This window comes from Lates calcarifer, unplaced genomic scaffold (genome assembly GCF_001640805.2).
Source record: "Lates calcarifer isolate ASB-BC8 unplaced genomic scaffold, TLL_Latcal_v3 _unitig_5784_quiver_486, whole genome shotgun sequence".
Taxonomy (NCBI): Eukaryota; Metazoa; Chordata; class Actinopteri; family Centropomidae; genus Lates; species Lates calcarifer.
Genome location: NW_026117725.1, coordinates 150,872 through 164,783, shown reverse-complemented (window position 1 = coordinate 164,783; position 13,912 = coordinate 150,872). Strand labels below are relative to the sequence as shown.

The 13,912-nt window shown below is 38.9% G+C and overlaps 1 protein-coding gene across 1 annotated transcript in view; it reads left to right on the top strand.

The window, feature by feature from the left end:
* The window catches only part of LOC108876794 (RNA binding protein fox-1 homolog 3), a 266,422-nt gene that overhangs the window by 218,019 nt on the left and 34,491 nt on the right, over positions 1 to 13,912 (top strand). Inside the window, exon 5 of the mRNA XM_018666526.2 lies at positions 12,384 to 12,437. Within this exon, the coding sequence (XP_018522042.1) occupies positions 12,384 to 12,437 (54 nt within the window). The remainder of the gene's footprint in view (positions 1 to 12,383; positions 12,438 to 13,912) is intronic.

The following is a 13,912-nucleotide window of genomic DNA, read 5'->3' as shown; positions in this document are numbered from 1 at the left end:
TCAGCAAAAGCCGTAATAGAAAAGCAATACGAAAGCATTAAACAAAGCCATATAAAGAAGTTCAATCAAAGGTGATGCAACCACAAGCTGGAGGTCTGTCTCTGTGAATTACACAATAATACACCATAATACTCCCTCAAACACCTCTGGAAATCTAGCTCAGGACACAGACTTAACGCTAGACTGTTGGGTATGGCTGCAGCAACAGAGACACATGGCAGAAAAGGTATGGCCTTGGAAAGGAATAAAACTGGGTTCATTACCCAAGCTTATTTGAGTTTAATTCATAATTAGAAAAACACATTTGGAAGGAAATTACTAGGCCGGGGAAGAGGGTTTTAATGGTAGAATGATAATTGGCATTCACAGCACCACTTCACTGATTCAATTCTCTCATTCGAAAGATGAGGCTGAAATCTGTAATCTAGTTGTGCAACTCAAATAATTCCCTGGGACTGAAAACTTACACTGTCGATTTACCCACACATCCAGGGTTATTTGGATTTATATATCACTCAGACAGTAGGGAGGCAATCCCAGTCTGACAACATGTCAGTGTTTCATAAATTTCTCATAATTATTTCTGATATATGGAACCAAAATGTCTGCCAGTGGATCCAAACCAAAATGTCTGCCAGTGCTGGGCTGCACTCACAGAGGGACCCTTTTCATTTAGCCCCACACAGAGTGAAACTTCATAGGCTGATATGCAGACAGCCGCCATCCCCTGAGCCTCAGCTGTGTTTAATTAATAAGCAGGCACTTAGTGAGCCTGCTGCAACAGGGTCCTTGCGGTCACATTCCCAGTGGTAGGGATCCAGATGAGTGACTCATTAGACACTCAGCACACATGCATTTGTGCTCAGTGTGTCTCTCTCACACACACATACACAAACACTTATGGTCTACAGCAATGTGTGTTTGCATGTGTGCTTGTTTGAGGTGAGCATCAGGGGTTGGGTTTTGTGCTAATGGAGTTTTAATGACACCTACTCCTGCCTAATCACCTCTTTTGGAGGCTTCCAGCATTCCAGGTATCCCAGTGTTCCCAGCAAGGGAATTCTTTTTAATGTCTCCTGTTCATGGCCACGCTCTCATTTGCCTCACCAATTATTCCATAAGGCTCCACTCTAACCAGCTCTGCCTCTGAGGAGGCAAGGTGTAATTATAATCTGAAAACCTGCTAATTTATACCAGCACATAAGTGCAGAACTAGAGCCATTTTCTACTGAGTGGGTAGTTAGAAAACCCGAGCTTTGCCATTGTTGTGTCCCCCAGTGGTACCAGTGTGTTTGTGTTGATTAAGACAATTAGAATGTTTAGTATACAGTGGGACAGTGATAGACGTTATTGCTCTGTTTACCATTAAGTCAAGGTTCTGCAGCTGAGAATGATCATTTTTACTAATGTTGTGATTTTATAATTTTATTGCCATAACCACAGGAGTTTCATCAAATATACAAACTATCATCAGATTTAGCTGGTACTTTCCCATTCTCTAGGTACTTTTGATTACATGTATTTTGCAGAATGGTGAAAAGTAATTCAGCATTTGTATCTTACTCAAGTACTATACTTACTACTACTATACAGGTTCTTGTCCTTGAAATTAATATTTTCATTTTATGGTACTTCATACTAGAAGGAAGTACAGTACTTTTTATGTTTCACTTTATTTTAGTAGTTATGTGCTACTTATTTTGCGCAAGACTTGAAAGTAGAACTATAATGGTAATAAACATGTAATAACTATAATAACTATAAAAAGGGACATACAGTCACAGTCTAAGTACCTAATATGAAGAAATTGCCTGAAGGCATTCCTGCATTATCATGTTCACAAGAATGAAACAGACATGAGCTCACAGTGACCTTGACCTTTGACCTCCAAAATCTAATCAGTTCATTTTTTAATCCAAGTGAATGTTTACACCAAATTTGAGGAAATTCCCCCCAGGCATTACTGAGATGTCATGTTCACAAAAATGGGACAGACGGACAGACCATCCAAAACATAATGCCTCCAGCAACAGCTGTAGCCAATGTAGAGGGCTCTGTGTCAGTATGGAGGAGTCTGAAGGAGACAGTGAAGAATAAGTCCAACAACTACAACAAAATCAATCAAATGTTTCGCTGAAAATCTTTTCACATATTCTTTTAAGAAAAAGCTGTTAAGGTAATACTGAATATTTCATACTCTTGAGAGTCACTGTATTGTCATGGCTAATATTTGATGAAACAAATGTTTTTAAAACTGTAAAATCTGGCCTTAGTAGTCAAGGTTCTCAGATACCTACTATTTCTCTTATAGTGTTCTCAGTTATCCAGTTACAGCTGTATGACACGATGGCTAATATAATGTATGTACCATGAAAACCATTAATACAAATTAAAAATGAAAATATTGTGTAGGACAGAAACAATTTGTGCCATTTTTATTGAAAAACTCAAGCCAAACCTCACCTACTCCTCTGCTGACCTGCATCCTCAAAAGCTCTTCACTGGATGGTGCAGGCACACCTGAAAGAGGTCCAAGTAATCTTTGAAAAGATTGTGAGAGTAAAGTGGGCAGAAAAAGTAATCAGAAGCAAGTATCTTATCAGAATTGCTTACCTCAACTTTAAGACAAAGGCAGACTTGACACAGGGCGATGGAGATGGGATAGGTCCTGGTCTCATACAGGGGTGTAACAGTACATCACTCTACATCGACACTCCAAACAAAATGCAAGTGGCGCACTGGCAAGCAGCTAGAAAAAAGTCAGTGAAGATATTTTCTTTTCTCGGGTGAATAAATCAGCTGGAAACATTTTAAATTTTGGAAAAAGGACGGATCAGCTGTCGTATCAGCAAGTCGTATGGTGTTTGTAAGCCACGCTACTTCAAAATAAAATACTCAGGTTTACACAATATCCTGCTTGAACATATAAAAATATGAATTTAATGTTCTTTCAGTTTTCTTTTATAGAAGGTGAAAATTTAAAGCTCAATATATCAGAATGTGGCTCTTTATAGTGAACAGGAGTAGAGCTGAATGATTTAGCAAAATTGAATGGCAATCGTGATTTGAAAGACTGTTATTTTTACAACAGAGAGTTAGTGGAAGAGTCCAGATCTTGTCTTAAAATGACCGAACAACAAAACTAACTGTGGAGTAGATACTTGATGACAGAGGGCAGAACAACAGAACAACAGCACGACGCTGGCAGTGTGAGTCACTCCGATTCTCTGCCTTCCAGTGTCACTTGAGAGCGTATGCTAATCACGAGAATGGACACAGCTAAAGCAGAAACTACCAGTGATATGACAAGTTAAAAGCGGATAACTGAGCTGTGAGCTGTGACCAAGACGCCAACTTTGTCTACAGTGTTTCCGCTATACATATTTTGTAGCAGTGGCCCACTATATGTGCATGAAATAATGATCAGTAAATGAGAGAAAATGGTAGAATGAGCTAGCTAACAATAAGTTTGTATTTGTATATCATATTTTCTACTGGGACAAATCTGTATAGTTTTAATCTTTGTCTATTTCAGTCTCCTGTCATTTCCCCTCATTGTATCAGCATTTGAAAAATCACTACAGGCAGCAGTTTGACTGATGTAAAGCTACTGCAAAGAAAGCAAGAGAACATAGTACTACTGTTTGTTTTTATGAGAATTGTTCTATGGTTCATTATGTGTATGTGTATACCATTTATTATTAGAATAAATACATTTAGGATTTCTATATTTTCATTCTCATCCTTTAGATTTGTACATAGAGCGGTTAATATTTAAATCTTAAATTGTTATGCTCCATCACATGTTTTACATCTATATAGTGGACTGAAGCGAATGTTGAATCATTGTCAATATGATATCATACTGTGATGAAACTTGTAATTTACACCCTAAGAGTTAGTTGTCACAATTGTTTTTACAGAACTACAGTAGTCGAAGACAGACCTGTATATTTGTATCTAAGCCACGTGTCAAACTCAAGGTCCGCGGCCACATCTGGCCTGTGAATTAATTATCTTTGGCCCGCATGACAAAATCTATTTACTATTTCGCACGCACCGCCATAATACTACAAATCCCACAATGCACTGCTCGTGCATAAGCACATCAATCACGGGCAGATAGAAGCATCTGGACACGACACAAAGGCTACAGAAGGTAGAAGAGTTAAAAAAGAAGTCTGGTTTCAAAGCAGGCTATGTTCACTGTAGAAAATATTTTCACTTGAAATTACTGCAGATAGAGCCATAAGAAATTAATGAAACTGGTTTTATTTATTTTTATTTATTTATTGTTTATTTTATTTAATTTATTTCATAATTAATGTTGTTTTATAGGCAATAATCTATAGGCCTTCTTAGTTCCAGGTTCAATATGTGCAAAAAGGTTGTTTCAATAAGTTTTCAATAAATGCTGAACCCGTCTGGCCTTTGACTTGTAGCCTTTTTTTTAATTTCGGCCCACTGTGTATTTGAGTTTGACACCCCTGATCTAAGCTAACAAGGAAGGTAACTTCACCTAGCATAATATTTCAAATTGGGAATCAATCCCACTGTGATCTCAAACTTTTGTTTTCTGGTCTTCCTGTCTATGACTTTGTGAATGAATGACAGAGAATCTAGGTTTTGTGTTAGCAAACTGTTGTTACATTAACTGCAGCAAAGCTAACATGCAGAGGACAAGAGGATTTACCAGAGTCTGCACAGTAACTCCAGACAACAATACTTACAACTCTCCTCCTACTGTGACTTTATACCAAGAACAAACAGTACAAAATAATACTGACCTACTGGCTCTGTAAAACACAAGCAAAACTAATGTTACCCACCTGTCAAGCAGAAACATAGAAACCTCCGCATCCATCTGGCCAGCCAGCAACACTGGGTTTGGTTAGTGTGGTCAGAAGTGGAATGTTACCACACCCAACAGTAATGTCACAGTATTCAGGTAGACCCTGGAGTACACCTCTAAATCACAACAAGCTAAGTCAAAATCAGTCAGGAAAATCTGGAGGCCGGACTGGGGCAAAACATCAGCCCTGTCATTTTGACTCAGACAAGCTTACTGAACCTGTATGCTACCTGTGACACTAAAGCAGTGTAATTGTTAAAACGTAATAAAGGAAGATTAAAAGAGAGGACAATTATCAAAAAGTGCTATTGCAAAATTACATACTCTTGTGTAAGGTTTGTTAAAAACTACATTGCCCTTTTGTTTTAGCAAATGAAAAACATAATCTCCCTTTCACTGAACTGCAGCAATAGTGAATTGGTATTTACTCATGTGGTATACAAAAGAAGCAGTTATTCCTTCATGTGTGGTTCAAGCTACATGGTCAGCAATTAGATTTTATAGACTTTGGTGGGGAAACCTCCAACCTCATAGGATGATGTCTGCAGAAAACTATATCTTTCCTCTATAACTTAAACTGACAAAAATCAGTGGACAGACTTCACACTGCTATATCACCTCATTGTTTTTGAGCATCACTTCACTGATACTGATCAAGACTATTGAATTTGTGCTAACTAGGGCTTTATATGTGTGTGTGTGTGTGTGTGTGTGTGTGTGTGTGTGTGTGTGTGTGTGTGTGTTGATGCTGGCTTGCCTTACTGCTGGCATGGCTGACAGGGTAATTAGTTCTAATGAAATAATGCAGCCATTGTGGACAACAATTAAAAGCTAGCTTTCATCCCACTCATTAGCCTTGGTGGAGGAGCACTTTCATTTGCCACGATTCTTAATGATCTGATCTATAGGACATACCAGTGATAAAACAAACTCACACACCAGCAGTCAATGTGGACTAAACTAGGAATCACTTTTCATTACTGTAGCACAAAAAGCATTCAGTGACAACAGCTTTCAAAATTCATCTGTTTTCTCATTGAGACCCTACCACCACCAAACCTCCGTATTTTCAGTTTATGCATGTTTACATGCTATTGTAAAAACTGTTAAATTTACATTAAAACCTGAAACATAAAGCAAAATTACTGTAAATTATTCTGCAATTTACTACATTGTGCTAGATCTATATCTAAAAAGAAAAATAAAAGTAAATAAAAAATAGCAGTGTGTTCTGAATGGGTTTTCTTGTTAGAAGACAAATGACACAGGGAGAACATGAAAACTCCTCACAGAAAAGCCCCGGGTGAACCAGGGTTCAAACATGGAACCTTCTTGATGCTAAAGTAAGGTCAGAAATTTGACATAGATTATGTTCAGACAGTGTTGGCATATCCATATACTTTGGCAAGGATGGAAAAGTGTGAGCCTACCAGGGGCCAATTACTGAAAAAAATATATTAATTGTTGAGGAATGTTTCAGTCACACTCCACCAGCAGACACCTCCTTCCTTTAAGCAAACCAGCATTGCACTAGACCGTTTGTGTTATGTGTATGGTGTATTGGTCTTTGTTCATTGTTGCTGGTATGTAATATTGCAAATAGAGGGCCAGCATAATTGTTTTTTGAGTAGTGTGGCAGAAATGCATGTGCATCATGAAATAATGATCAGTAAATAACTGTATTATCTAGTTATCGTAGATAGTTTCAAGGCTATACAGTTGGGAATGACATCACATGACAGCTATGACTGGGGCAAAAAGGAACACACGTTGTGTGTGCGTTATGGCCAGTTAGTCAGCAGCCTCTCCCCAGTTAGGGGGTAGGGTAGCCTTTGGAGATTGTCTTGTCCCTAGCACGAGCAAGACATACAGCAGGTCTGCCCTCACCTGGTGGTGGGCGCACAGTCAGGGAGGACCTAAACACAGACACACAGGCAGGGTGGCTTACAGGTAGTCAAGCTTCCGAGGAGGCAGGTAGATAGGTCAGGTAGGTGACAGCCAATTTAACTAGGTAACTAAATAAAGGCAGGCAAGCAAGGTAACAGGAACAAAGTCCACAGCATGAACAGCAAAAAGGTAAACACTAAGCGACATTAGCAACAATCTGGCAACTGACTGGAGAGAAACAACCTGATATAAATACATGGGAGAAAATTATGGAAATTAAAAACAGGTGTGTAGGTAGGCAGGGACATTCCAAAGATTGGGAATGGGAAACAGGTGAGCAGTTAGATCTGGGAAAAGGAGGAAATTCCAAGGACATTTGGTGGATAGGTGGACTATATATGTAGTGCTCAAAAAAATGTTAGCCTGTCACCATAATCCAGGCAGCCATCAATCAGCACCTTCTGACAAGTCAGTTTATCTGTGTGAGTCATTTACTTCAGTCAGTAAATAAAAAGTTGGAAAATATTTGAATGGTCTCAGCTTTTGCCTTACACATTGATGCCTTCCATCTGTATGTGTTTTGATCAACTCTCATATGCCATCTTAGTTGATGGCATCACCAGTCATGTTTGTGAAACAGACACTCCTATTGACTCCAGTGGTTACCCTCACAGCCAATTAGAGTGTCTGATGTCATGGTGTTACATGGCTGTGGGCCCAAACAGGAGCAAGGCTGATAATTCTGAGCTCAAACCAAAGACATGTTGATCTAAGTTTATTGTAGTAACAGATTAAGAAAAAATAGAGTAGTAAGTAAGATATTTAGTGCAGCTGAGGCTTTGGAGGTGATTTTTCACAGAGGTGTTAAGAAGCTATCCAGACAGACCTACAGATCTATGTGCTATATATGTCTTTTCCCTGTAAGCAATACTGATTAGTCATTTTAAAGTGCCCTTGTTTGTAATTCTGGACAGGAACTGCCATGATGAATATTATGTTTAAGGATATGCAAGGGGGAAGAAAATGAAAATTCCTGGCAAAACAGAAAAACACCCATGAACACTTCCCAAAAGAATGGGTTTATCTCAAAGATAAGAAGCTATAAGGTTCCAATTACTTCTGTCACACAGAGTTTCTATTGAGTGACATACAGCGGTGGATAGTAACAAGTTACATTTACTCTGTTTCATGTACTCAAGTAATTTCTTTTGATAAATTGTACTTCTAAGAGTAGTTATTTCGCAGAATACTTTACTCTTACTCGAGTAAATTTGTGATGAAATATGTGTACTTTTACTCCATACATGCTTCTGGATACTTTCATTTATCTATAAATAAATTCAGCTGAGCTGAGATGCCCAACAGCAGTTGTCCAGCTACGAGAGATAATCACTAGCTCACCAGCCAGTCATAGCAATTACCATACCAATATATCCAGAACCCCCCTTCAGTTGACCGTAGTTTAAGAACATGGTGGAGGATGAAAACCACCCCTTCTGTAGCTCAGAGAGTCTCCTGCAGATTTGTGTCAGCTGCCTGAAAATCTCTCTGTCCCATGTCCTGCTGGTGAGACAACACACAATCTTTCAGGGGGTGTGGCAGCTTTTGGGTTGAGGTTACGTATGTCATATGAAAGACTACCTAAGAAATCCATCCATACAAAGCACGTCATGATAGGTTATCTGCCGGGGAATGAAGTAACGCTCCAAAGTTATGCTAAAATTTAGTGAAGAAAAAAAGTAATTTGAATGAATTTGTTTCTGGGGCTCCCTAAAATAAAATTGTCCAGGGTGGAATGCCTGCTACTGGAGCTGACAATCCAGTCCTACACAACAGTATTCACATTGCTAGCCACTACATGGTAGCTAATATTGCAGGCAGCTGACTTGCAGTAGTTTAGGAATTGGAGCCTTACCCAACACTAACCCAAATAAGGAACAAACAAAACAAAACAAAATTTCCCCATGACATGCACACACTATTAAACATGAATGTAAAGATACTCAATTACTGTGCCTTACATTGATATAATAAATTCATCTGAACTACTACCAGTATTTTTAACTTGATACATCCTACTCTTACTCAAGTAGGATGTGGAACTTGATGATACTGTTAAAAATGACAGCTTTATGGAAAAAAACACTTAATGTGGGTCTCAGAGGGTTAACCAACATCATACAAACTAACATTTACCATCATTTATAAAAATAGAAATAATCACTGTGAAAAACACACACACACTGTGAACTGGATTTTGAGCATTCAAACCCCCTTTGTCCTCAAAACCTTGTCCTTGTCATGATTCACTGGTCTCTTGTGATTTACACACACATACTGTAAAATGCAACCTTCTACTGGAGGAGGAAAAGAAAACAGATGTAGTTGGGCTAAAACTAGACTGTGGATTAGTCTCTCATTTAAGTGAGAGACCCAGACAGAGCCAGCCAAAGAAAGAGCAGTGGAGAGAGGGAGACACAGACAGAGAGCTCTGGTCCATGCTGTCTGCAGTCCAAGCCTCTAACTCACACAAACAGAAATAGAAAGCAAAGAAACCGGAGGCCTATACTACGAGGCAAGGTTACGGGCTTATCAGAGTAACTTCAGGAGTAACTTAGTGACACTGGGTGTAACTTTCTGATCAACCTGTACTGTGAAAGGTGGATAGGTTTTACCTGGGGTCTGCTGCCATGATAATTTACACTGCATCTCTAAACTGCTTCCAAGCAGTTTATGTTTGTGGTTAACTCTGTGTTATCCTGTATAACTACCGCCCCACAGGTGGAATAACCAATCAATATTGGCACAATGACTGAGAGAGTCTGACTCCGTAGGATGGGGGTTGTCTAAAGACCATCATATCACTACCATCCACTACAAGTTATGTTGTGGATGGTAGTGATATGTGGACCGAAGGATGGTGTTTTTTATGCTGCACTTTTTCCATTTACAATTTCAGTTATTTTGCTTTTTTCTCACAGTCAAGCAGCAGAATTGAGCATCATTAGTGTTACATATTATCAGTTTGAACAATCCTTTAAATAGGGGTGGGGGTATTATTGTTCTGAAAGACAATATGACAGCCTGTTGTAACTGTAGACTACATACCAAAATATGCAGTATTAATGATAGGAACTATGAATGTGTACCACATAACATTATAGAATGTTTATATTTCATCCCGCTTCAGATTTCCACTGAGGCTGAAATACTGTTAAAATGAAGTTCATATTTAACATAACAGCATTACAGTCATACAGCCTGAGTGTTCAAGGCGGGCATTATTAACACTGAGTAACAGCTCATTTTCAGACGTGACCAACATGTTGACTGTAATCCAAGTATCCTAATACTTATCACATATTTTACGTGTCCTTACATCTCATATTACAAATTAAGTATCCAGGGAACATATGACAAATCTCCCTGGCTTTGTTGACAGCTGCGGTTTTACATTTTGTAGTTTGAATTTCTTTAAATTCCTCGTAAACTGACAGAATTAACGTGCACTCTTCATCAGAGCTATACAGTACACACCCGTTTTATGCACATGAACTAACTCCAATTTAGTTAACACCGACTCAATTTACTGACATCTTAACAACTGTCATAGCACCGTTTAACACAGACTGGGGCAGCTAGGGTTGATCAACCCTGACTTTTCTTAATAACCCAAGTTAAATCAAAGTAGGTTAAAATCCCTTCATAGTACAGGCCTCCAATATTAAATCTTGCATACATTCAAAAATCTTTTTTTTTTTTTTAGTTAAATTGTTACATTTTACCTTATATTTTAATTAAATTAACTTTTGTAAATTTTCCTCTTTTCCAGGGCACAACTTATGATTATTATCCGTATATCCAGCTAAAATACTGTGTTGTTCTGCAACATGAGTGACATGCAAATCATGTGTGTATATGATCTGATGTGTGTTTTGCTGGTGGATTTCATCTTCAGGGCTGATGCTGGGGCTGTGACCTTGCCTTTGCTCTGCTGCATGCTCCATGTTTATTTATTTATTGAAATAAACTGCTTGATTCAAGGTCTATGGGGAGCACAAGGCTGAGCATTACCATACTGTCTGGCAAGGTTAGTCCAGATAGCCATGAGTTCATCTCAGCTGCTCCTACAGCGACGGCTCAAACTGAGCTTCCATTCTGTTGATCTAAGTTTTTGAAAGTGATATTTATTTCTAGTGGAACTAAAAATGGTTATTATTTTCCACTGATGTTAATTATTTTCTAAATTAAATATACTATGAAATTAATTCAGCATTTACTGAGTGTTATTGTCAAAAAACAAAAGTGAGAGTCTTCATCTTTCCTTTGAGAAACAGAGGGGAAAAACAAAAACAGCTCAACAGCTCAACTTTGTTTGCATTTTCAAAAATGACAGATACAAAATAGAAAAGGGACTTCATTTTCTTTTTTGTAATTGTAACAACACAGATATTATAAAAAGACCAAAATCCAACACTGGGTAATAAAATTATTTTAGCAGCTCCTCAGTCTAACTAAAAGACTGAGGATGACAAGAAGGAGAAGGATAGAATGATCAGAGAGAGAACACATACAATGCTTTATTTCAAAGAGGTGTTCTGATATTTAAAAAAAATATCAAAAGAGAATATACTGTTGTTGATGTTGTTGGGGGAGTAACCTATATGGTGTCATAGGTCAACCATGCTGACAGACCATGTGTGATAACACTGTGTTGCACAGGTTTAATCCTATTTTCTTGGGATTCCATATTGCTACTATACATTCAAGCCCATGATAAGGCTAAAAACCTTATCATGGTGTAGGTTTTATTTCCTGCAGCAGGTGTTGGAGTGTTGGTGTGGGGCTATGTCTTACCCTATATAAACCCAAGAACAAGTATAACGGCCACACATTCACCACCATGTACTGGAAGGTGTGGTCACTAGCACCAAGCCTATGTAATTAGTCAATTAAAGTGAAGCATGGAGCTAATCAAGACCATTAAGAACTAGATAAGAAGGCAACCTATAGGTACCAATCGCATTGTTAGATTGGTGAGAGAGGGTTTTGGCAGTTAATTACTATAATGGTCTGCACTGTGAGCAGATAAAGAAACCTATGGTTTATCATGGTCTATCCCTTAACTCTCTCTCAGCCCTACCTCCTACACCCCATTTCCTGTTCTAAATGAGTGGCTTTTGCCTCCACTAACAACATTCCAGCTCTGTTCTCTATGTTTTATTTTTTATTTATTTGTTTCGAAAGGGGAGAGGAAAAGCAAGATGATGGGCATCATTAAGATCAGCGGTGCATGCACTGCTATAGTGCCTGCATCCACCATTGTCAAGCTCATTAACACTGCATAGCCCTAGTCCCCAACACGCACGTGCACACACACATCTCTTTATTACCACAGAAGAGCAAACACCACATTAAACTGCATTAAGAGTAAATGGATATTTTATTAATCTCATTGTAGGATAAAGAGGAGTTTGTTAATTCAGAGCATTGACTGCTTGACCTTTAGCAGTGAGGGGGAGGGTTTACTGGGTAAGATTGTTTTCATTTCAGAGTACGAGAAAACAATGCAGGCTAACATGTTCTAATTATTGCCTTCCTCTTTCTGCTTTTCTCCTCATTCCTTGCCCCCCCCAACCCCCAGCAATTTGGCAAGATTTTAGATGTGGAGATCATTTTTAACGAGCGAGGCTCCAAGGTAAGTGAACGCTGCCTCACACACATTTTCTATCTGACTGTTTGTCCCCTGGTCTCCTTTTCTCTTGTAGTCCTCCACTCCTCTCAATGTTTCCCTCTGTCTAATAGTAATTATGGACCTATCAGTGACACTTGCCTCCAGGCTGCTTTTACACCTCACCAAACTGTTGTGACATACAATGAATCGCTCCCATTGGGATTCACATAGTCTGCAAACACACTGTCTTGCCTGGTTAGCTTAGTGCTAAAGTAAGCATAAACAGTATGCTAATATACTACACCCAGTTAGAATCCAAGACAGTATGAAATATTAGAATACACTCTGCCACGCCTGAGCAAGGAACCCCAAAAAGCAGAACATGGACTGCAGGAAAAATAAAGTTTATTAAAGGAACTTGTGGTGGAGAGGGGTTGGGGGTGTGCTGGTCTAAGAAGGAGTGCGGTGGCAGTTGAAAAGATCCGGGGGGGAAGTTGTGCTGCTGGAGGTGCTGGTTCCGATTGGAAAGTTGAGGGAATGGCAGGCAGGCAGGCAGGAACTGAACAGAAGAAACAGGTTAGGAAATGTTCTAATTGGCACTACTGCTAATGCAGATTCTTGAGCTAAGATGAGCCGAACTTCTCTCTACGCAAACCGTGTGCATGGAGTGACAATCCGGCAGGGACTAAGGGCAGGAGCAGGGATTAAGTGCAACCTGAGTGATGAGCTGATGGGAACCAGATGAGCTTGATTGCAGCAGCAAGGCAGGTGTGGAGTGGCAAGCAGGCAGACCCAGCAGAAGTGACAGAGTGCAAGGGGGAGGCACAGGCAACACAGAGATAGACAGAGCTGACCTCGTGACACACTCAAAAGATGGAACCAAGGTCAAATTAAAATAGAACTGCATCATTTTTATATATTGTATATCTATTGTCCTCATTTATATCACCAGATACCACAGTAATTTACCCTCTAGCCATTTCATAAAGTTTTTAAATTTACTGTTCTGGAGCTGATTGCATCAGCTGTTTGTAAGTTTAGCCATGTAGTAATGTATGTGTTCATTAAATGTTTTAAATGTTTGATTTACGCATCACTAAATTGAAAAATCAGGTTGCAGCACCCCCACAAGTTCTTAGAGGTTAGTTGTTTCTAATATTAACAGGTAATAACAACTGAAGCTTTATTTATAAAGGGGGAAAGTAACCTCTCACTGCAGTGTGGAGCCTTGGAGGAACATGGACATGGAGAAAAAACAATCTGAAGGTTGAAAAAAAAGATGTCCTTTTGCAAGATCTTGAGAAATTTTCTCGAGATCTCGAGATCTATGTTTGTCTCAGTACAGTGGATGATATATAAATATATATATATATATATATATATATATATATATATTGTTTGTCTGTAGTTAGATGTTGGAAACAGTGTGAAATATGACCATGATGCATAAATAAAGTACTGTGTTGACCAGCAGGTCAGCTGATCTACTACTAGCTACT